Source organism: Calonectris borealis, chromosome 2, assembly GCF_964195595.1.
Source record: "Calonectris borealis chromosome 2, bCalBor7.hap1.2, whole genome shotgun sequence".
NCBI classification, from domain to species: Eukaryota; Metazoa; Chordata; class Aves; order Procellariiformes; family Procellariidae; genus Calonectris; species Calonectris borealis.
The window spans coordinates 150713044-150735730 of record NC_134313.1 but is presented as its reverse complement, the minus strand read 5'-3'; the positions used below and the strand labels follow the sequence as shown (position 1 = coordinate 150735730).

General features: G+C 35.8%; 1 protein-coding gene across 13 annotated transcripts in view; it reads right to left on the bottom strand.

The window, feature by feature from the left end:
- The window catches only part of MLLT10 (MLLT10 histone lysine methyltransferase DOT1L cofactor), a 130559-nt gene that overhangs the window by 88893 nt on the left and 18979 nt on the right, over positions 1-22687 (bottom strand). For 5 of the 13 annotated variants that reach the window (XR_012672711.1, XR_012672713.1, XM_075143916.1 and 2 more), the window contains exons 4-7: positions 20889-20943; positions 10172-10210; positions 7291-7400; positions 975-1078 (exon numbers count right to left, since the gene is read on the bottom strand). Coding sequence is in view for 11 of the 13 variants with exons in the window: in XM_075143916.1 (XP_075000017.1) it covers positions 975-1078; positions 7291-7400; positions 10172-10210; positions 20889-20943 (308 nt within the window). In the remaining 2 variants the exon portion in view is untranslated. Of the gene's footprint in view, positions 1-974; positions 1079-7290; positions 7401-10171; positions 10211-20888; positions 20944-22392; positions 22607-22687 lie in introns of those variants that run through there. The other 8 variants (XM_075143918.1, XM_075143920.1, XM_075143926.1 and 5 more) reach the window with 6 other exon arrangements.

Sequence of the window (22687 nt, the reverse complement as noted above, 5' to 3'; positions counted from 1 at the left end):
GAGTTGCCAAGAAATCAGTGCCTAAACTACACAATTATATCCTTTAAGATCTGCACTTGATTACACTGAAGAAAATACATTTAAGTAATTTAAGTACGTGTGCAAATACCATTTCCCTGACTGAACTGGTCATGAAGAAGCATACTGGGGCACTCATAAAACAGACAGGTAAATCCACAGATTATGTAGCTAGACAGTCTATGTAATCTGCTATCTATCTACTGCAAAATAGCTTCAGCTGAATCTGAAAAAACAAATAATGCCTGTAAATTGTGGGGCGGAACTCCTTTTGCCTCTTTTTACCTGTTGACATGTGGTTTAATCTAATTATCCAGCCTCTGTTAGAAGTCCATAAAGTGAGACAAGCATCTCCTAAATGGAAGCAAACCTAAATATCTTAAAGTGGAATGAATCAGATGGTGGACACAGCTGTTTTTCTGCAACAGCCATACGTGAAACCTAAATGAATAGCTCAGGATAGATGTGTACCATTTAGATAAAACCAGTGAGGTGAATTACCCCCAAATGTTTGGAAATCTGTACCGGAAGGGGCGAGTCTAGTGCATTTTTATGTATAGCTCAATAATTTTTCCCACTGATTTACCAAAAGTAAACATCAAATCAGTTCATGGGTAAAAAACCAATGTCTTCACATTCCCACATCCTATAAAATACCATCTAAGAAAAATATCGTAAGACAAAAAAACCACTAAACCTTATTCACAGGAGCACACAGCATTTAATACAACCCAAGGGAGTATTATCAGACAGCTTTTGCAGCTCACAGCAATGTCTATGCTGCCACTGCCATATTGCTAGTAAACTCTATTATAATGAAGTTGGATATTTCTACACAAACCACTTTACTATATTTCTTTACTCAGATATATACTAAATGAAGAGTTTATTCATTACATTGTGTGCATTGATTCTTTCTGGAACATCAGAGATGTTAAATAATAAAATATACTTACCACGTTACGTGAAAAGCTTGTCGACATCCATGTTTATTACATGTCATACAAGCACCAGTGGCTGCTTTACTTTCTCTGCCTTGCTCATCACAAATATAGCATGTCTATCAAAGAGAAAATACTTAATATAACAAGAAGCATACAAATAAATGCTGTGCTACTCACAGGAGATTCTAGTGTGAGAACTACTGGATTCTGCAGCTAAGCTTATATGAGAACTTCTTTGTAAAAGTCTAATTATGTTTGTTTGCAAAAGGAGATCACCTGGTAGACACCTGGGATCTGTGTAACACTTCACTAACGCTAAAGCAGTACAAATACTAATTTACTTAAATTATATATCGCTATTCAACCAGCCAAACAGTCAAACAGCCAAAGGTTAATAGCACTAGGCTTCATGATTTTCCTTGCTTTCAAGTTTGTGTTTACGTCCTTTTAGGTTGCAATCATTTTCACATTCATTTAACATTACCTGTATTGGTGGCATTCAGAAACATCAAATTAGACTGAGTGCCTAATGGTACAAGATACCATATGGTATACGTGCATATGTCTACAAAATTACATACAGAAAAACTGCAAACTTAAAATTTTATTTGTATATTTGGTATAAAAAATTTTCAGAAGTCTCATAGCATGCTTCAACATTCACATGATGCTCAGTTACCTTTAATTAAATATGGTGTTTAACAGAACTTTGCTTTGATTTCAGCATGACTTGGACAGCCCCATAAATATCTTAGAAACTAATCAAGCAAGAACCTTCTGTAAACAAAGCTTAAATTAGTATATCAAACCCATTTCAAGCTCAAAAACAAGCTAAAATGAAAACAAACTGTCTAGTACCTGAAAATCTTTTCATAGCATTTCTGTCAATTTACTTGTTTTACTGGGATACTAGGGCAATTTGTAATATTTTCAAAAACATTCTCAGTAAAATGGAAGAAGAAAAATTAAGACAAAAAGAATCCAAAATCTTTCTCACTATTCAATACTGTTTTTTTTTTAAATATGTGGCCAATAAAAATGGATACATGCTGTATGGAAGCTCACTATTATACTAGACATCACTACAATCTCTCACCAGCATTTTAGGGAGAAACGTCAGGCAAAACTAAATCTCCCTCCTTTTTTTACTGTCCTAATTACTGAAATGCCGCTTAGAGAGATTTCTATCATATCACATTTATGTGTAAAATTTAACAATTTAAGAATAGATTTTTAATGAAAGTATCCTCCAGCATTGGGGCAGTCAAGTGTCTGTTTTTAAATGAGCGAGAACCTTATTGACCTAACAAACATCATCAACACACTGCTACCTCTGTAGAAATCCCATTACAAGATTTTAGATGAGAAAAGAGAAACTTCCCCCCAAAAATTGTCTACATTGAAACTGTAACCGGCTTATTGCAGTTGTATCACAACCTCCCTTCAGTGAAGCAGAGAATGAGAATAATAAAAAGAACATCAAACATGGGTAGTAGAAAATACAGTTTAAGAAAAATGGACCAAGATACCACTGATATAAATAAGAAGGATATAACGCAAAACTAGTTATTACTTAGGAAAGACATGAAAATGAGTGAAATTCTGAGATCACAACAGCGTTTAACAGAGGTATTTAGAACGACATTTAACATGAGACGTCAGCTAACTAAAGCATTTTTGTTAACATGCAAGACTCTAGGGTAGGCGAGTCATTCTTGTATGGTTTCCACAAGACTTAAAAAGCATTAAACCCAACAGACAATATATCCTAAAATCATACCCTATATCCTAACATTTGAAGGATCAAAAAGGGAATAATCCTACTTAATTCTTTGCCTTGCTCCCTTTGTACATCAAGGTAGTGCATACAGATAATTCAGTTGTTTGACAGGGTCTGAGACTGGCTGCTTTATAGCTTTCCATACCATGACGTGACACATTTAGATTTTAGGAACAAGCAAGGTCATGATCTATCAACCTCACCTGAGTAACTATATTAAAGAGTAAGTAACTTCAAAAGTAAGGTACCTCTATAAACAGAGAGTTCGACAGACTCCATAAAACTCAAGCTCTAGTTACTGTTCTGTTTTTTTCAAAGTTTTGCCTTAAGATCTGTAATTTTTTTCCTCACTGAAGCTCAGAAAAAGTCATATAAGCATTCCATTTAGTAAGGATGTACGCCCTGTTTTTTCAACACTACATACTACATTTAGGATCTGTTTCAGGACCCCTTAAACAAATTGACAGTAAAATTACTGAAAAATTATAACAAATGACCAGCTACATTACAAAAAAGTTTGAACACAACATGGTGGACTGCCTACCCATTTTAACAAGCTCAATGAACTTTTATCCTTCCTACAAGAGTCATGAGAAGTACAAAACATGTTTCCTAATCTTCCATATGAAACAGGGACAAAGAAGGTTCATCTTCCCATTCCAAAATGGTTCTCTCTAAAGCTGAGCTTCTCATACCTCTACCTTCTCTTAGACACACAAACAATTCCAGAAGCCTGAGAACCTTTATCTTTCACAAAGCAGAAAACCAAAGACTTTCATGCATTTGCAAATCCATGCAATTGCTACACCTCCTCTGAAACCTCTGGAATGGGGAAGTGTAAAACTCTGTGTCTCACCACCTACAGCAGTGCTGCTCTTCAGAGCTCTTAAAGGAAGAGAGTACTTAGACTTCTCCCGAACTCATTGGAAAATAAGGAAAACATTACACAAAGGTTTTGATTCAGCAAGGAAATTTTGCTCAAAAAATACAACAAATATCTTGGTTTCTTTAATGGCAAAATATATGTTTTGCAAAGCTGCCTTTATGTTTCTGCCAGTATTTTTTCTTCAAAATTCAAAATGTAAACCTTCCCTGCAAAAGCAAAGAAGGGAAGATGAAGCAAGAAAAAATTTACAAAACAAAAAGTAATTTGAGAAATAGTTTACTCTACTTGTAACAGCTACCCAAGAGCATTCCCTGCTTACAGAATCAAACCTAGGAATTGTACAGAAATTTCTCATTGTTGCAGCAAGTACTGAAATAAAAGTCTAACAGCTGCCTTTACTACTAGGCAGATCAAGAAACTCCAAATACACTTATTTTTTAATCAGCTCTTAAAAGAGATTCCTAAAAGCAGTAATTATATTCAATTACCACATACTTTCAAATGAACCTGAAAGAGAAAAATAAAGCTCACAAAAAATAAATAGAGATTATCCATGCATAACCATCCAAGGAATAACAAATATCTACTAAATAGGAGAGCAACTACTAGTCCATTTCTTTTTGGAAGCAACTGTGTAAGAAGAGTTTTCCTGTTAGTTAACCCACTAATCAAGTCATTCAGCGGATTCATTCTGTAATGTGATGGTTTTTATCCCAGAAGCAGGTAAACTTCAGGGAAATAGCAGCCAAACGTCTTTAGATTGATAAGCCTCATGCGTTGGTGTCTGCTGTTTTTCTTCTTGCATTTAAGATTACTGCACTTTGTAATATTGCATATTTTGCAGTGTTCACTAAAGAAACAAGTGCATCGAAAAGACTGTGTAAATTAAGTAGTATCTCCTGGCAAAACTCCAATGACGTTTGTTTCTATTTTAAAGACTACAGTATTAATTTTCCCTTATGGTAATTTTCATTGACCTGTATGGTCCCTCAATTCCATACGCTAGCCTTCTATATGTATTCAGCCGCCTATGCAGAATTATTTAGCACTTCACAGGAAATAAAATCTCTCTTAAAATCATCTATTCCAACCTGAGTTGACAGACAGAATGAAATTAGCACTAAGCCTCTGTAAAAGGAGAAACAACTCTAGTCATTTTTTCCTAATTACACGTTTACATTTGTTCACAATGCACCACAAATGTTTTAAGAACTGTTTGCCATATCTACTTCTCAAAAAAACTGCTTTTCTTTCCCATTTTCTCTCAAATTGATAAAGTCAGAGTTAAATGCTTTACAAAATTTCTGATCTAAAAAACGTATCATTTAAATAAACACAGTTTATACTGAATAGCAAGGGGGGTAGGGAGGTGAAGTTATTGCAGGCTGCCTGAAAGGGAATTAGTAGTTGTATTGGTTTTGGTGGTATTGCTCAAAACCAGCCTACTTGGGAACTGGTGGCAGTTTAGCCCAGCAGTACCAAACTCAGCACTGGCTACAGATCTATCAAAAAAGGTGGGAGAGTCCCCAGTCAGCGACCGCCTCTTAAATTCTGTGCTGTTACAACTAGACTGCTGTTGGTGAAGTTAGATTGGTTTCACGAGGTTTGCTGCAGCAACTGCACTATAGGCATTTCTTTGATTTCCCCAAAACCCACAACCGCTATCTCACGGAACCAAATAGACCAAATAAAGACAGCAAGAAGCGGGTTCTGTAAAACAAGAGGGAAAAAAAAAATAGTAATTTGCAGGCTAGGGGTGTGACTCCAAACTTTGAAATTTGTAATACAAATATTTTTACAATATACTGTAGAGGTCTGTATAAAAGTAGTTTTAGGCTGACTGTTATCATGGAAAATAGGCCCAAATCAGAACACCCACCAAAAAAATGCAGAAAACGAAAAGCTTGACACCATCAGGAACTTCATCTATATAAGCTGTATGGCACTAGTAATTATCTAGCAAGCCAAAAAAATCATGGTAATTACAGACCAACAAAATGCAAATATGGAATTTTAGCAGTAAGAGACAACTATACATTGTATATTTGGACGAAAAACAGTTCAAGAAAGAAGCAACTTGAATTAAAAGTCTAAAGACATAGACCAACAATGGACTTTGTGAACAAGTAATATTAAAAGACACAAGGTACATTTTTTGAAGTTACAAGGCTTTACTCATCCAATATCAGTTACCATCGGTAGAAATGGTGCAAAATAAAACAAAATCCACTGTGTTGCACAAAATTTTTGAAGTACATTAGGGAAGAACCACTACCAATTAAAAAAACCATTATGGCTACTACTCAAGTTAAAATGAGAAAACATATGTGCTGTTGGCCCAGAGTTGAGGAGAAAGAGGAAATAAACTCATCTGCCACAGCAAATCTGTACTGCTTTGTGTCCAAGCTCAAAAATTTTATTAGTTTTGCACTTAACCTCACTGTCGCATGTTCTTGTCAATGCAAAAGAAAGCCAATAGTGAGGAGCCAATACAGATGCTCAGGTAGCACGTAATGAGAAACCATAAGAACCTAGATTTTGATTCCTGGCTTTTCGGATATACTGGTAAATAATATGGGCAAAACATACTGACAGCAATTATGAGAATGCGAAACAGACACGGAAAAGACCAAAGTACAAGAGAAGAAAAAATGATAGGAAAACGGGAGGGGGCGCATAAATCAGACATGTAAACTGAAGGGAAAAAAAAAAGTAATGGGAGGTCACAGAGACGACATGAAAAGGTCTGGTTTCCCTGTAGGAAGAACACCAGAGGTGATACATGTCTTTTTTTTTCCCTTTCTTTCTTTTATAACACAGTCTATTCCTCTTTTACCCCAGTGTCCACAAATCACCATAAAATAAGAGAAAGAAACTAGAGGTAAAAAGAACACAAGAAAAATATGTAACCAAACTAATCAGAAATTCAGACATTTTGCTGTTTACAGAAGGGAAAATATAAAAATACAAAGGAGGAAGTAGTTATATCTAGTGGCAAAGAGGTAGTATAAGAAAAAACAAGTAGAAAAATGTAACTATCAATATAAAACATTAATAAGTTACTTTTACATTGCTTTGCCCTTTTTTTTTAAATAAAGTCTCACCACACTTCATAAAACATTCCGTCTCACTCTGATACTTATTTAGCAGTTCTTCTACAAGCAAATAATCCCACTAAAGCGAATACTGTTTACAAAGGCAAAAGTCTGCCAGCTTTTGCTTCAATATATTAGCATAGCTTTTCTTCCTAAAAGAAATGTTTATGAACATCATATCAATGCTTAAAACAGTAGGACTTAGTGGTAATTAATAATAACATTTCAAATAAGCTGTAATAATATTTCAACCTATGGGAAATATTTCACATTCCTTTCAAAATAAACTGTTATTCAAAGATCACAATATTTTTAATTAACAAAACAGTCCCTAATCTGTAAAAGAATAATGAGACATGGCAGATAACCTTACAGTTTAATTTAATCATAGAGCTTTCTTAATTCTTGAATTTATCATAAAGCCATAGCAGAAAACATACACCATTACTGCAAACATTTATGAATTCTATATAAAGTGCATTCTAAGAAGTGTAGTTTTAGATTATTAAAGCTCACAAGTTTTAAAATAAATACATTAGATATAGATAAAAAGACATATAATTATACCTTATTATAACGATCATGAGGAACAGACTGCAACACGATAGGTTCCATTGTAGAAACATTTGCAAACTGCACCTCGGGAATGTACAGAGCACAAACCACATGAGCCCAACCTACAAAAAGTTATAATTGTATTTAATTTTAATGTTTTCTTAGAAGCTAAAAGGACATTTCAATTATAGCACAAAGACCTTTTACAACACTTTTTTCCATGGACTATTTTAACTGTTTAAAATATTACAGACATAAATAACTTAAGTCATGTTTACATTTCATTTTATATTATCCAATACTATTATATTATTATTATTATTATTATTATTATGTTTAGATGAGCTGTAATAGTTTTTAAAGTTTATTCAGTGGAGAATTTATACAAATACTCCTCCATGAAATCCAAATACTAATGATTTATACAAACAGCGACACACAAACAGAAAAACGATTATTTCTTTACATTTCTTGGATCAACATAGTCATCGCGTAAAAGCTATGCAAAGTCCTGCAAAAGGGAAATATCCTCTGAACAAACTAGTATCCATGTAAGCATTACCATCATATAAGACTTCTGTGTACACTTTTTATTTAAACAAAGTCATTCTAATTTGACTAGACTCCTGTATTCTTTCTATAGAAAGAAATCCCAACACACACACCCCCACATCCCCTCTACCAAATCTCTACTTTTCCTTCTTTAAAGGTGTGGCCAACTCATTTTTTCATAGGAATATCAACTCCTACATCCAGTCCTGTTCTAACTCATTAACTTGGGGTCATCAATAAATGCTTAGTTACTTACTATATTGTCCTTCAACAACATTTCAAGAAGTAAACATTTGGTTGGATGGGGGCAGCGGAAACACCAATTCAGAAAGAAACCTACTAATTTTAGGCCTTTTTTCAATACTAAGGATCCTGAGAGCTGTCAGTTTGTTTCAGTGGAGGACAGTTTGCCATAACTGTAAATTTAGCAGAAGCTGCTATACAGCTAACCCAGCATACTAATATACCAACACTAATAACAGAATTACAAGAGTAATATCGCATAGTACAAAGCTGCCTCATCTGAAAGTGAATTTCATGTGGCTAATCGTTTAGCATGAATTCTGTTCTTCCCCAAGAGGAAAACTAAAGTCTTTTGTCATAAGACCTTCAGTACACCTTAAAAATAATTGTGCTTTCCTCCTACCCAGGCTTACTTGTATGCAAATATTAAGGACATAAAATGACAGACTTACATAATTAGATAATCTAGCAGATTATTAGATTAGGTAAACAAAGTAAATTATCATTGTGCAAATGCATCCTATAACAAAAAAACAAACCACACCATACTGCCTCAATGCAGACCTTTTTGAGTTTTGTTTTCATCTTGGATTTTCTCTTTTTAACTCCTCTGCTGAATCTAAAGGTTCCTAATTTCTTCACCCAACTGTACTTTGACTCTTAAACTGAGTTAAACATAAAGTTGTACTTACTTACAGTAGTATTGTTGAGACTCTGGAATGGTATTTAATATTTGGAATTGCATATGTGCTTTTTATTCTTTTCTTAAAGCACAAATCTTTTCTAGTTGCTTCCAACCGATTGGTGTCCCCCCCCTCCCCATTTACTAAATCGGTAGTTGCAATTTTACACAGCTCTTATAGTCAACATAACACGCATCATTCTAGTATTTCATCTGCAACCAAATACAGTATCTGTGCTGCTTCATCATTTTATTCACAAATAATCTGTAGAGTTATTCCACACAGAAAAAGCATAAGACTAATAAAAGAATAGCGAAAAGAAAGTATAAACTGCCAACTTGAGCTGCTTTTAAAAAAGGTTCCAACAGACCATTTTAAAATTATCATTAACAGACAGACTGAAAACAACTATAAAAATCGCAGTCTTTTTTTGTTCTCTCCTCTACTTGAAATATCTCCAGGGAGTAAGTGCTTATAAGGACTTTTCGAAGACTTGCAAACTGCCCTAAGCCAGAGTCATCTTACTAAAGACAGATAAATAAATGTTAACGTGGTGTTAATGGTGAATATTTATCTTTAAATCTCCTCTCAAAAAATTGACTCAAATAGAAACACCATTCACCTAATAAAGCCAATAAACCAGCAGAAAAGTGACACTGAAATTTTAAAAAAACCCTTCTTCAGTTAGTTACTCATAAACAGATGGCAAAAGCTTTTACTTCAGACTTAATTAAGCCTGTACTCCAGTTACGCTTATAATGAAAAATTATTACGTAAATATACAAAACATACCAGAGACATTAAAAAAAAAAAAAAAAAACCACTTACTAAGTCAACTGCAATTTAGGTAAGTAAAGAATTTTCACTACAAGAAACCAGTTTCAGAATTAACTTTAGCTGAATACTACTCCATCACTATCAAAAAAAACTAAACAATATAGCCAGAAACCTACAAACTTAATATATTCTGATTTCCAAAATATATAGCGCACATCCAGGATAGTTGTGGGCAATAGCACCCCTTTATCTTTCATGATAACAAGAACAGTATCTATATAATGAAACAAATGAAGTACCACAGCACTAACACACTTTTTGAAGAAGTGGTCAGTAAGTGCCCAGGGAACTGAGGACAAGGGACCTTTTCCATTGGTTTCCATCCGGTATCTTTAGACCCCAGATAATTTGACCTTGCTGAAAAATCACAACCTGTGCAATAAAAATTTAACCATAGCGGAGGCGGCAGCACCCTTATGTTACCAGCCTCAAACGCCTACATCATAAAAGAAGCCTAACTCCAGCACCAGCTCCCACTAGGACTCAGAGACCCCATACACAACTGCTTAAATGTTCTTTTGTCCAAAGTTTCACCAGTGAAGAAATATAAAATTGTCAGAGAGCAATACCCAGCTCACCTGGAAGAGACGAAAGAGACAGAGGTTCAGCAGCTCTCCCTGAAGAAAGAATAAGAAAGACACTTTTCCATAACAAGTGTGGTTAAGGACTGGTTGCCTAAAGGTGCTGTGAAGTCTCCATCTTTGGAAAATTCAAGAAGGTCTGTAGACTCCTCCACAAAACTTGTCAACTTAATGGAGGTCAAGAAGATTCAGTTTTGCCATATAAGGACCAGAAAGTAGTGGAGGAAAACAGTGGAGGAAAAAGGAAGCAAACAACAATCATCTTTTTCCTAAGCATCAAAAGACTAGTCACTTTCGCTACAAAGAGTAAGCATGGAAGCAAGGACACCTACAGCCAAACAAAGTAAGTGTGATAACTCTCCCCCATCTCACTGATGGAAGAACAAGCCACTAGCATATAAGCAGACTTTACTTTTAATGTTTTCTGCAACTGAGAGGGCTCTTGACTATAATAACACAGTGAGGAAAATGCCTCCCCCATCCTTCACTGCCACTTCCTTCTCTTTAGACAACTACTCTCAGGCAGAACACGGAGCTCAGAATCCCAACAGAATAAAGTACCTATTGCCATGTTCAGAGTTGAGTGCTTTTGTTTCTTACTGGATGACAACTGCCTACTTTCTCTGCAGGGATAATGAAACATCCTAAAGAGACACCCACACAAACTGTACATAGAGCTGATAAGAGAAGCAAGCATTTACAAGGACTTACGATATTTAAGACTACATTAAAATACATATTTTTCAATTAACTCCATCTAAGCCATAAACTTCCTATTCAAATCACTTGCTACATTATTCTTGGGCAACTATCAACTTCATCAGCAACTATACATCTTTTTCTTCCCCAGCCCCCCCCCCAACCCATCATTAAATCCAGTCCTTTGAGCCTTCCCAATGTTTAAGTGTGAAAAATACTGTTGTATACCTATGTTTTAGAGTTTTTAAAAAACTCCAGTAGCACTGTTCTACACATTCAATAACATTTAAAACATTCTCACTAGTTTCTGTTGGAGCTGAAATTAATTTATCACCATTCCTCTTCACGCAAAACACCGCATAGAAGTAACAACAGGATACTCTGACTTTTGTTAATTGTTCTCCAAACTTAGCCAGGAACCCGTGCCATTTTTCAGATCACTTTTGTTCCAAATGAGTACTTTTGTTCCAAACGAGTTTTTTAAAAACCAGCTGTATAGACCACATCCTTTACTATTCAAATCAATAAGCTTCCATTCACTTTGGATGTGCATGGTTTGCATCCAAACAACTGGCCACAGATTTATTACCCACTTATTTTAATTTTACTTATAAAATTTACAGTAATTACTAACAAACTCTTACTATTGCCACTGAATTGCTTATACTCAATTTACTTCTGCTTTCATCTCCCTTCCAGGACAAATGGGGTGGGAGGGGGGCACAAATGTTTTTGTAAATGCAGGTACTGTCGTCTTGCAAAATGTTCTTAAAATTTTCCCTATCCTCAGAATTTTCTTTTCTTTTTTTTTTCTTATTTCACTTACTATTACTTAATCTTTGAGAAGGTGGCCATTTTATGTATGTGCTTTCTCAATAATAGTATTTTTACTAGATGATAATGCCTGGCTTGCTTATTCTAAAATAAACTTAGGCTTTAGCTTAAAAACAAGAAATTAAGAAAAGTATTATTATAAGGATTCAAATCAGCCACTGAGTTTTCTTGTTTCTGTGCATTCTTATCAGAACTGCTTTCTCCGAAACTGCTGAAAAAAATACTCACAGCAGGCTACCATGGTCTGGCAGCTTCACTGTCTCTTTTGCTTTGAACAATCCAATATTCTAAAACAATCAATGCCTCCATCCAGAAATTGTAAAATGTCATCAGTTTTTGTTTATTACTTATTAGAAACAACTTATTGATGACAGCCAAATTAAAATTAAAAATATTTATTTCAACTGTGCTTTCAAGTCCAATAACTTTGGGAAATGCTGCTTACCTTTCAAAAAAAAAAAAATCCACTGTGCTTTCTAGATAACATCACACAAGTACAGCTAAGACACTTTCCTTTGAAGAGATCTTAGGAAACAACTCCAACCAACATTAAAACAACATCAAAACCACATATAAACCAACTCCAAGATTTACTTTGATAACAATAATAATGACAACAGTTTTCTCCAATATCAGAAATTGGAAATTCATGCTGAAAAGCCTTCAAAGTTGAAATATGTCTTATGAAACTTCCAGCTTTTCACCTGAGTCCTTTTTTATTTTGATTTATCCCTCAGAAAGACACACCACTGAGTTTTGCCGATTTTTACGTCTTGTTCTAGCATGCAAGATGTTTAATTACCAGCACAGAATCTATCCAAATTTTACCAATCTTTTGCTGAGATTTTTATTTCAGGTGCCCAACTATTTTTTAACTCAACGAAAACCTAACAGTACATACTTAGCGGGTATAATTTGAACATACATTATTCATTAACATTCGGAGTAACAAATCTCAGGCTCCAGAACTCTAACTGAAAATAAGTAGTTGATCTGTTATCTCAATGCGACAGAGAACAGGTAACTCCTAACAATTTCACCATCAGCAAACAAAAGACTATTGCCAGCAAAGAACTCTATAACTAGAAGCAAACTCTAACAAAGTAATCTAAAATTAGCAAATAAAACCCAGGGAGATAAATAATATACAGTACATTATCCATCTAACTAAATTTTTGCCTTTACAACTACTGTTTAAGTGTTTAAAACTTGACTCACAAGCACTTTCACCGTAAATAAAGTCATAGTGCTTTTAAACAATCTTCCAGTGCAAATTTTGAAGACTTGCTTTTATAATCCTTTACTTCATAATAAAATAACAGCAACAGACTTACAATCCATCCTACCATCCAAATCAAGAGAAGTCCACCTACAGCTTGTGAACTAACAGACACAGAGTAGGCACTACACTAGCGCTATGTCCCACAACCAATGTTGAAGCTGTGCTGCAAAGCAGTAACAGACTGTAGAGGCCAGAATCATGAAGTCACACTGAGATCCAGCCACAGTGCCAGTGTGGTCCCACAAGAGAGCTCTGGGATGTCATCACCATCTCCTAACCCTGCACCAATTCCAGAGTAAAATTGGTTTATGCGTTCTGTGTAAGTCCTAAAGAGTCCATTATATCTCACTAAGGAGATTTTACTTTATTTGTAACTACAGCTCACTTCTAAACCAAGTGAATGTATTCTTCTAGCATGGAAAAATCTTTCTCTGTTGAAATGTTAGTTTCTTATTAGGGTTGCTCCAGGTTGCAGTTTAAGGATACACCTCAATCCATTTCAGCTGTGGGCTGTCACTAACAGGTAAGGTCTCACTTTACTCTTCACTTTCAACTGTACATCCCTACCCTCTCCCTGTTGTATAAGCTTGCCATGTAGCAGGGCAGATAAAATTTTATTCACCTGATTACTAAACCTGGGGTTATTCATCGGATTACTAAACTAAAGTTTACCTTGCAGTAGGATCACTAAATAAGTTGATGCAATCCATACTGAGGTCGTGTGATTACCATATGCAAAATCACCAGTGAAGAAACATCCAGTCATGGGAAAACCACCGTCCACTCCTTTAAGCAGAGGTCAATAGCTGTCCTAGATTACGTGAAACTGCACCCTCAGCGTCCACAACTGTCAGATCTGCTGACTGACCCCAAGACTCAGCTCCATCCCACTCTGAAAGGTGAATCCAGCAAAGATTACTTAAGACCATTATTGTTACTATTTGCAGAGGGTAAGATTAAGTACTATTTTAGACCTCTAGTTAAGTGTTTCTTCATTAAGGCATTCCACATGCTTTTATTTTGACCCTCATCTTCCTTTCCTGTAAAGACAATAAAACTTGCAGAAAAGAAATCTGTCAGCTTAAGTTACTGTCTTTTCCTTACCCTAGTAAATACAGTTTTAGAGTTTGCTATAGTTAATATAGTATTATTCACTAATGATCTGCTCTTTTCAAAGGTGGGTAAAAAGAAGGTGCTCACACTAACCGCTAGAGATCTCACCAGTGTGGTTGGCAGTCAACTTTATCATTGGTACATTGAATGAACCAACGGACAACTTCTGTTAAAAAACAAGTAAATAAATACTGTTTGTCTATGAAGAAAAGGCTTCACTCTACAGAGTCCTACTATAGAATTTCACCGAACTCTCCATTTATCAAAATTTGTTCCTAAACTAAAGAATTGGTACAGAAGAAAAATTCACTTTGGGTCATTATTCAGCAGCATAACAAATACTTTGTTTTTGAAACAGCTACAGATTACATTCCACTGGTCCACTGAGTAAGCTAATGGCTTTAATAATTTTATCTGGCATGCTACGGCATTGATGAGTCTCTTCCCCCTCCCTCAAGAAATCCTTTTATACAACAAAACGAAAAAATGTCATAAATATCTATCTAAAGCTCTAAAATGTTTTTTTCCCCTAGTTATACACTATGATCACTAGCAATGTAAATAATAAATATACAATATAGATTATATGGTAATATGTATATTAGTAAAATATTTTAAATTGCGTATCCATTTTTACCGTCTTTCCCAGTTAAAAAAAAAATATACACATACAAACTCCTGCAAATCTGCGCAAAAGAACCAGAACATTTGTAAGTGAGCACTTCTTGCAAAACGCATACACCTGAATGTGTACGTATGACATTATACCATCCATATTCTTAGACGTTAATACCAGAACAGTAAATCTGATGGTGAGAGCTGCTGACTCTAATAGTAGCAATAGCAATAGGAAAACCTAGCATATGATGTTTTTATAGACTTGGGAGATCCCAACGCTAACCCAGGAGATGGGAAGAGGGCCTGGACGATGACATAAAACCACCACATTGTTAGCTGGCCTTTTCCCAAGCAGCTGCATGAAAGAAGTCTTGGTGAAAAATCACACAAAGAATGCTGTTACACAGCATTCCTGATCATCATCCAATGGAATCAGATTTCAAAGTAACAACTTGTACAGCAAAATCAAGCCTTTCAGGCTTACAAAAAACTGTGGACAAAGATTACTGTAAGAAAACTATTTGAATGGGAGATGCGCAATATTAGATACAACTGAACAATTTGCTTAGAAGAACAGATGCATACTCAGTATTATGAGAAGGTAAAAGAATTGGCATTCAAAAAACTATAATCAGTTCAAATGGTCATGATTTTATTTCCTCCTCACTGAGTGTCAAAAACTGAAAGGAAATTACTGCAACAGTTAAGGAAACATTACTGAATTTAAAAGGCCCAAAACTGTCAAACAGCCTACAGTTCTCAAGTATCTTCAAACAAATGCTCACTTGTTGCATTTCTGTTTTTCAAAAAAATGTGTTTATATTTTGTCCAACTACTAATCCACATACAGAGTAAAAAGCTAAAGAAAAGTTAATCTCTCTTTCAATAGCCTTCTTACACATAAGACAGCAAATCAATAAGCAACTCATACATACCAGTTTTTCTCATTTTAAAAAACTTTTCTATTCAGCCATGTGGTTAAAACCACAGTAGTGCCCCTAAATGAACATGAATACCAAACTTAGCAAGGAATTTTGTCAATAAATATATTCAAAGAGAAAAGTTCCTTTTTCAACTCAATCCTACTTTTCTACTTCTAGTATCAATTAAAAATAAATAAATAAATAAAACAAAACCCAGTAAATAACAGAATTTACAGAACTGCAGTCTCTGAACACTGAAAAAGTGCTAATGTTTATGGAAAAACAAATTCCACAAAGTCCACATATAGGGAAGACTATTTTTTGTTCACAAAACTTAACCATAGCTGTAAGACAATCACAGATATTAGGCAGCCGAATACTAAAATGTATTCAACGCTTATTCCTAAAATTTCTGACAATCACCCTGATGATAACCATGCAACGTCCCACTACTTCAACAAATTAATTAAATCGAATGTGCAGCTAAGTACAGTCAACTCTTGATAATCCTTAGCACGGATAAACTGCCACAGATAAGCCACACCATGGATATTAGTCCAGGCTACACTCTGCTAAATGCAACTGTATTGTTTCCAAGATCTGTGCAAGTGCAGGAGCAGAATGACCATTTTCACATAGTGTGAAGAGACTGAACAAACATTTGCAACCAGACCTTAGCTGCTTCTGTTCAGGGTCAGTTCAGGTCTCCAACGATGGAAAGCACATGAGGGACACCGAAGCAGGCTAGGACATGTTCCGCTCAAATCCAGACAGAATTATCTCTTTGGGCTCGATACAGGTTCTGATTACAGCGACAGCCGCCACCATCACCAAGCCAAGAACAGGCAGGCATCTGTGTACTCTCCAGTGTACCAAAAAAGGTTATGAGCAACAAAAACTGCCATTTCCATTTGGTGCTTCACATTAACTCTTTAGTCCTTCCAGATCCAGACACCCTAGCAACTTGGCGCAGAACCTTCTGCATGAGTTTCCAACACTAAGTAGAATGTCTCCACAACACTGTCTAGAAAACACTTGGCTAGTACAGTCCCTATTATCTAGCATAACTGAACTTCCCCTATCCCACTCCACCTCCAACAACCCAAATAGCCAAGAGTTAACTATGGCTGTAAAAATAGTTAATGCCTCAAAAATGTAAATTACCCATGTCTTCTGTTCTCAGAGCAGATGCAGAAAACAGCGCACTCAATTTTAAGAACATTCTTCAGGCAAAAGCCTTGCTAAAATCAATACTTTGGTTCCAATTTCAGGATCTGTCCTAGTCTCGAGGTAGTATGAATGTTTAGGGTATTCTGCAATCAATGAGAAAAATTTGTACCAAAAATGGTGACCTATAATTACATTCGTAGTCTATGTTAGGGAATACTAAACCATACTGTAATCATTTTGCAGTCTAGAGATTCCATGGCATCATGTACAGTAGATTTGCTTCTCTAAAATTTCATATTCAGCTCTGGTAAAGATTATGTATCATTTGGAAGACATATAGAGAAAGGGAAAGGGGATGGTCAGTTTTCTGTACAAGGAACACCCAGTCAGTCTGGGCTCCTTCATCCTGAAAAGGAGACAAAAGACAAATATGACAGAGGTCTATAAAGCCAGAAGAGGTATTGAAAAGGTGAACATAGAATAATTGCTTTTTACCACTTCCTATCACTTAGCAAGTGCCAAGTGGCATCAAATAAAACCATGAGGTAACAGATTCAAAACAAACTAGCATACATCTCACCACATTGTACAGATCAACTGCAAAATGCCTTGTCAGACAACATTATGGACACTAACCTTTATACAGAAGTGGACACATTAATAGTGTGATGGACTCTTGTTCCATTAAACACAAAAATACCACCTCTGGTTAAAGAAGTCCAGAAGCGTAAATTCTCGTAAGCTGGGAAAGTATTCTGAGAAAGCATGCAAGAATTTTCCCAAGAATCCAGTTCATACTGTTAAAGAGAGCAGGCCAAATGTTGTTTGGCCTCCACTATATGCTCCTCTCCTATTACGATCTCAGGCTGGCACTTTAAAGTCCTATGTAAGATCCATGACAGTACTGCTCCAAGAATGCTGTATTTACGGTACCACTGAAAACTGTAATTCTGTATTTGCCATAGATGATACTGGAGAACCCAACATTAACCCTCAGCAACTGTACTGATAAGCACGACAAAGGTACAGTAGATGTCTCCAATCAGAAATATAAAACCTAAAAAGCAAATCTAAAGAAGTGTTGATCTCCAGAAAGTCAGATAAGCAGTAAAAGGAGAGAGAGAAGGAAAAAGGCGGCACACAAAGGAACCTCATGCCACAAAAAAAACCCAAGCACACGAACACAACCACACCATACACCACCATTACTATTTTCTAGTCAGTCAGTAACATTTAAAAACAAGTCTGGTTCCTAGACTACTTTGTCATTGTAATGGTAGTGTATGGTGTGGTTGTGCCCCAGAGTTCTTAAAGGCAAGATAACACAATTACGTGAGAGCTATAAGATTAGGCTGCTTTCAGGTACGGTTGTGTCACTGACTTAAGACAGATAATGAACAGGCTGCTGCTAAAAGAATATTCCTGGTCATTCCCCTATATAAGAATTAGCATGGTCAGCTGGATCAGGGAACTGATTTCATTTAGCTGAAAATTAACCTGGGGGGGAGAAAACAAAAAAAAAAAGTTTTAAACGCTAGTACCATCACAAAGGAGGAGAAAGTAATGCATAGCAAGGACCCTCCCCGCAGTAACAGCATCTTACTGCAGGTTAAGAAAATCATGGAACCCTATAGTAAAAGCTCAATAGACCAAAAAACATTACGATTCCTGACATAAAAGAAAATACAGTATTTTCAACACCCAAACAAAACACATTTCTTCACATTATTAAAAAGCAAATATTCAGAAAATTGTTACCAAAAAAAAAAAAGATTTAAAAAAATAAAAAATCTGCAAGAGCAGCAGACCATGTATGAGCTAAGCTATCTGCATATTCAAAACAAAAACTGCATTGGTTTTCTGGCCACAAAATGAAGTTACTGTTGCCAGAAGGCAGAAAGAAGCATAACTTTATATCACTGACATAAAATCAGTAATTTCTTCACTTGTTCTGAAAAGCTAAGACCATTTAATTATTTCTATACTGACAGAAAGACTCCATAATTACATATTTCTAAAGCTGTACCCTTACAAGGTTTTATCAGAAATGTTTGTTTCGAAGTTTTTTCAGGAATACCTTCATCTTTTTATCATTTCACTTGGCAACAAATGGTGTAACAGCATTAAAAAAAAAAATCCAAGTATTAACCTACTGTAAATATAATTTAAAACTGAGAAGCCCATTACATGACCTTCAACAATATTTCCTTAAGTCTGAAACTCTTCTGGCACAATCCCTTGTTAGGCAACTCTTTGAAAGGAAAGCTTCAGGTTAAGAATGTAGATTTCTGAAATACAATACCAGTCAGAGTTCTTTTTTTCCAAGATTCACAACCTTCGGTAAAGCTGTTATTTAAAGGCCATTTGGTCCATAAAGTAGAATTTGCTGTATTCAACACCATGGACAAGATCTATTACTGAGGGAGGGATGCTTCCAGAAGCTGAAGTACAAATTCTTAAGACTTATCTGCTACGAAATTTTCACTATGAAGCTTTCACTGATTAAAACAGTTGGTCATGAAAATTATAATAGGGACAATATTGTTCGTATAGTGTAACATCTTTGCTATTTAAACTTAAATAATTTCAATCTTATACTCACTTTCAGACAAGAATTCATAATTACAATTAATACAGCTATAAGAGAGATAACTAAAAGGATGCTCAGATCTTTGTGCATACTGTGAAAATATGTTCTCAAGACTTTACGCAAAAAAAAAGTTTCAAAATTACCATACAGAATAGCAAGGCATTCCCAAACACTGCTTTAAGTATAAAAACAGAAAACACTTCAGCCACTTCACAAATTTTACTGTATATTTCAAGAGGTTTGAGGCTTTCTTATTACTTATTTCCTAAAAAAGCAAGTGTCCAGCTGCCATTTTTGAAGAAATTAATTCAACACTGCCAAGTATCAACCTGTCTGAGAGGAAGAATAGTTCTAAGGCTAAAGTACTGGGCTGGCACTTAAGATGGTAGCTTCACTGACACACAGACAACACAGACTTAATACAATCTCCCAACATTCATAAATGACACTAAGTTCACTAATGTGTTTGAGATAAGCAGACACTAGAATGGTGAATGCTAGAGCGTATGCTGTACATTGCAGCCAAAGTGTAGACAAGGGAAAGTGTAGATCAGCCCGAACACAAGCAGGCTCTGCGTTCCTGCAACTCAACTGCAACAGAAATAGCAAAGCTGCATCAACTGCGTCAACACTAAGCTAAGTTAAGATATAAATTAGTTAGAATATTATGTATGCAGCATAAAATCTCCAGAATACAATTTACATAGAGTGTTCAAATGAAACCCAGAATCCTGATCATACTTTCTCCTCTCACAAGAGAAAGGGCTCAGTGTCAAAATGACCAGGCTATTTACAGATAGATGATGGACAGGAATTTATAAGTATGCAGTAAAGAGAGAAAAGGAATTCCAAAAGTGATTGAAAAGTTAATTGAAATTTTTCATTCATATCACCCATTAGTACAAACCAAACCAAGACAGGATACTCAGTGGAGACTTTCTCTAGCAGTTCTACTCAGCAGGAGCAGAACTGATGATAACCTGAACGATGAAATTAGAAAGATGCAAGGGACAGGTAATCACTACTGCAACTTTTCAGCTCTAACTTCTTTGTTACAGAACGTATTAGTAAATCAGGCATGAAAGAGCTATCCTTTGAAAATGCACTGGTGCATTCAGTCTGGGCTACAGACATAAAAATTCCATTTTCCTCCATGAATGGTACACTTTCAACAGCTTTCTATAAACGTTCAAACTCCAACTGAATACACATAAAATTTATCCTTTTTCCCCATTAAAATCTTATGTTAAAATGCAGTTTCTCCTTCATTGTAACTCTTTCTAAAAATAAAACTGAGAATAATGATTGATGTTCTCAAACTAAATTCAACCTAAATTGGACAAATAAAGGTTACTGTAAAATAGTTCTCTTTCCAAACCAGCCAGTGTTTTCATTTATGTTTAGGATCCCTATAATTTTTTTTCCACAGACTTATTTCCCTCATACAAAATAAGAGAGTTCACAAAAAATAAGAATAAAACTTACCCCCATTATCTGTTCTCTTTAAAGCACCATCCTTATGAGGGCATAATTCACATCTCTAGGGAAAAAAGCAAAAATAAAATAAAAAAATGGAATGATCATAGGAGCATTGAAAAAGAAACCACACACATCAAATCTGTTAGCTGTCATTAAGGAAGCAACCATTCCTTCAAAGTGAATGAGTGTGTTTTCCCTTAACCTTTACTTGAATATTAATGTTAGTTTGTCACAAAAGAAGCCTTCTCCTTCAGATCTTGAAACTATGATATATTTAAACTATTTGCAGTTCCACCTCCAAGTTTTTATTCCTGGATTCCACACCCTGGAATTCTGGAGACAAGCCTCCAAAAACTATAGCATGGGGTAGACTCGCTTGATAAGAAACTTGGGCACAGTCCAAAGACTCCTTACACTATTTCTTTCTCCTAGGATCTCTGTATTCACCAAGGTGGTCAATCACAAAGACGTGCCATGGATATATTAGCACAGGTGCACATACTATAGCTGACTTCACAGTCTCTGCTGACTCTCACTTACCCTGAGAGACCAAAAATAATCTTGCTTTCTGTCTCAGAAAAAAAAGAGGTCTGAAGTTGACTCATCCTCGAAATTCACCAGACTGCCTGTCTGGAAACATGCAGTTTGACCTCATATTCTTCTGACATACACCAGGATCACAACAGTACAACCTTTCTGCTACTGCTGCCTCTATCAAGTTCCTAATATCAAGTTCATCTCTAAGTGTTCTAGAGCAGTGTGAACCAATTTCAAATCAGTTCAGAGATGACAGAAATGGAACAGGTTTGACACACATTCCACTTCAACTGCTCCAAATGACATGCAAAGGAACACCTTTATAGGAGACCCTATACCTAGGAATCACCTTACTAAAACCTTTATGAATTCCCAAATCAGGAACAACTCAAAGCATACCAATCTAATAAGCTTTTTAAGAAACTGAAGAACAGTCTGATCATCAGATGCAAACTTAACACCACATCCTTCAAATGGAGAGGAACATCTGGCATCAATCCAGATCTTCTGTGTGTTCCCTGAACAGTACTATTCTCCTTTACCAGCTAACTGGCAAGTCAGCAGATAAAGGAGCCTATGATGCTAGAAGTGACTCAGAAACAGATTGTTCAAACTTATTTGAGGAATGAGAAACTCCATTCCTGAAATTCATATGGCTGAAATATATCTTGAGGACTATCTATTCCTCTTAACCTGTAAGAAAATTGATATTAGCAGCTGTCGTGGTTTAGCCCCAGATGGCAACTAAGCACCACACGCTCACTCACTTCCCCTTCCGCCGGGGCGGATGAGGGAGAGAATCAGACAAGTAAAAGTGAGAAAACTCATGGGTTAAGAACAGTTTAATAATTGAAATAAAATAAATTATTATTATTATTATTATTACAGATTGTAATGAAAAGGAACATAACAAAAAGAGAGAGAAATAAAACCCAAGAAAGACAAGTGATGCAAATGAAAAACAATTGCTCACCACCAACCAACCGATGCCCAGCCTGTACCCAAGCAGCGGCCACGCCTTGGCCAACTCCCCCAGTTTATATGCTGAGCATGATGTCATATGCTATGGAATATCCCTTTGGCCAGTTGGGGTTAGCTGTCCTGGCTGTGCCCCCCCTCCCAGCTTCTTGTGCACCTCCAGCCTTCTCGTTGGCAGGCCGGTATGACAAGACGAAAGTCCTTGAAAGCTTAGCAACAACTAAAACATCAGTGTGTTATCAACATTATTCTCATCCCAATCCAAAACACAGCACTATTCCAGCTACTAG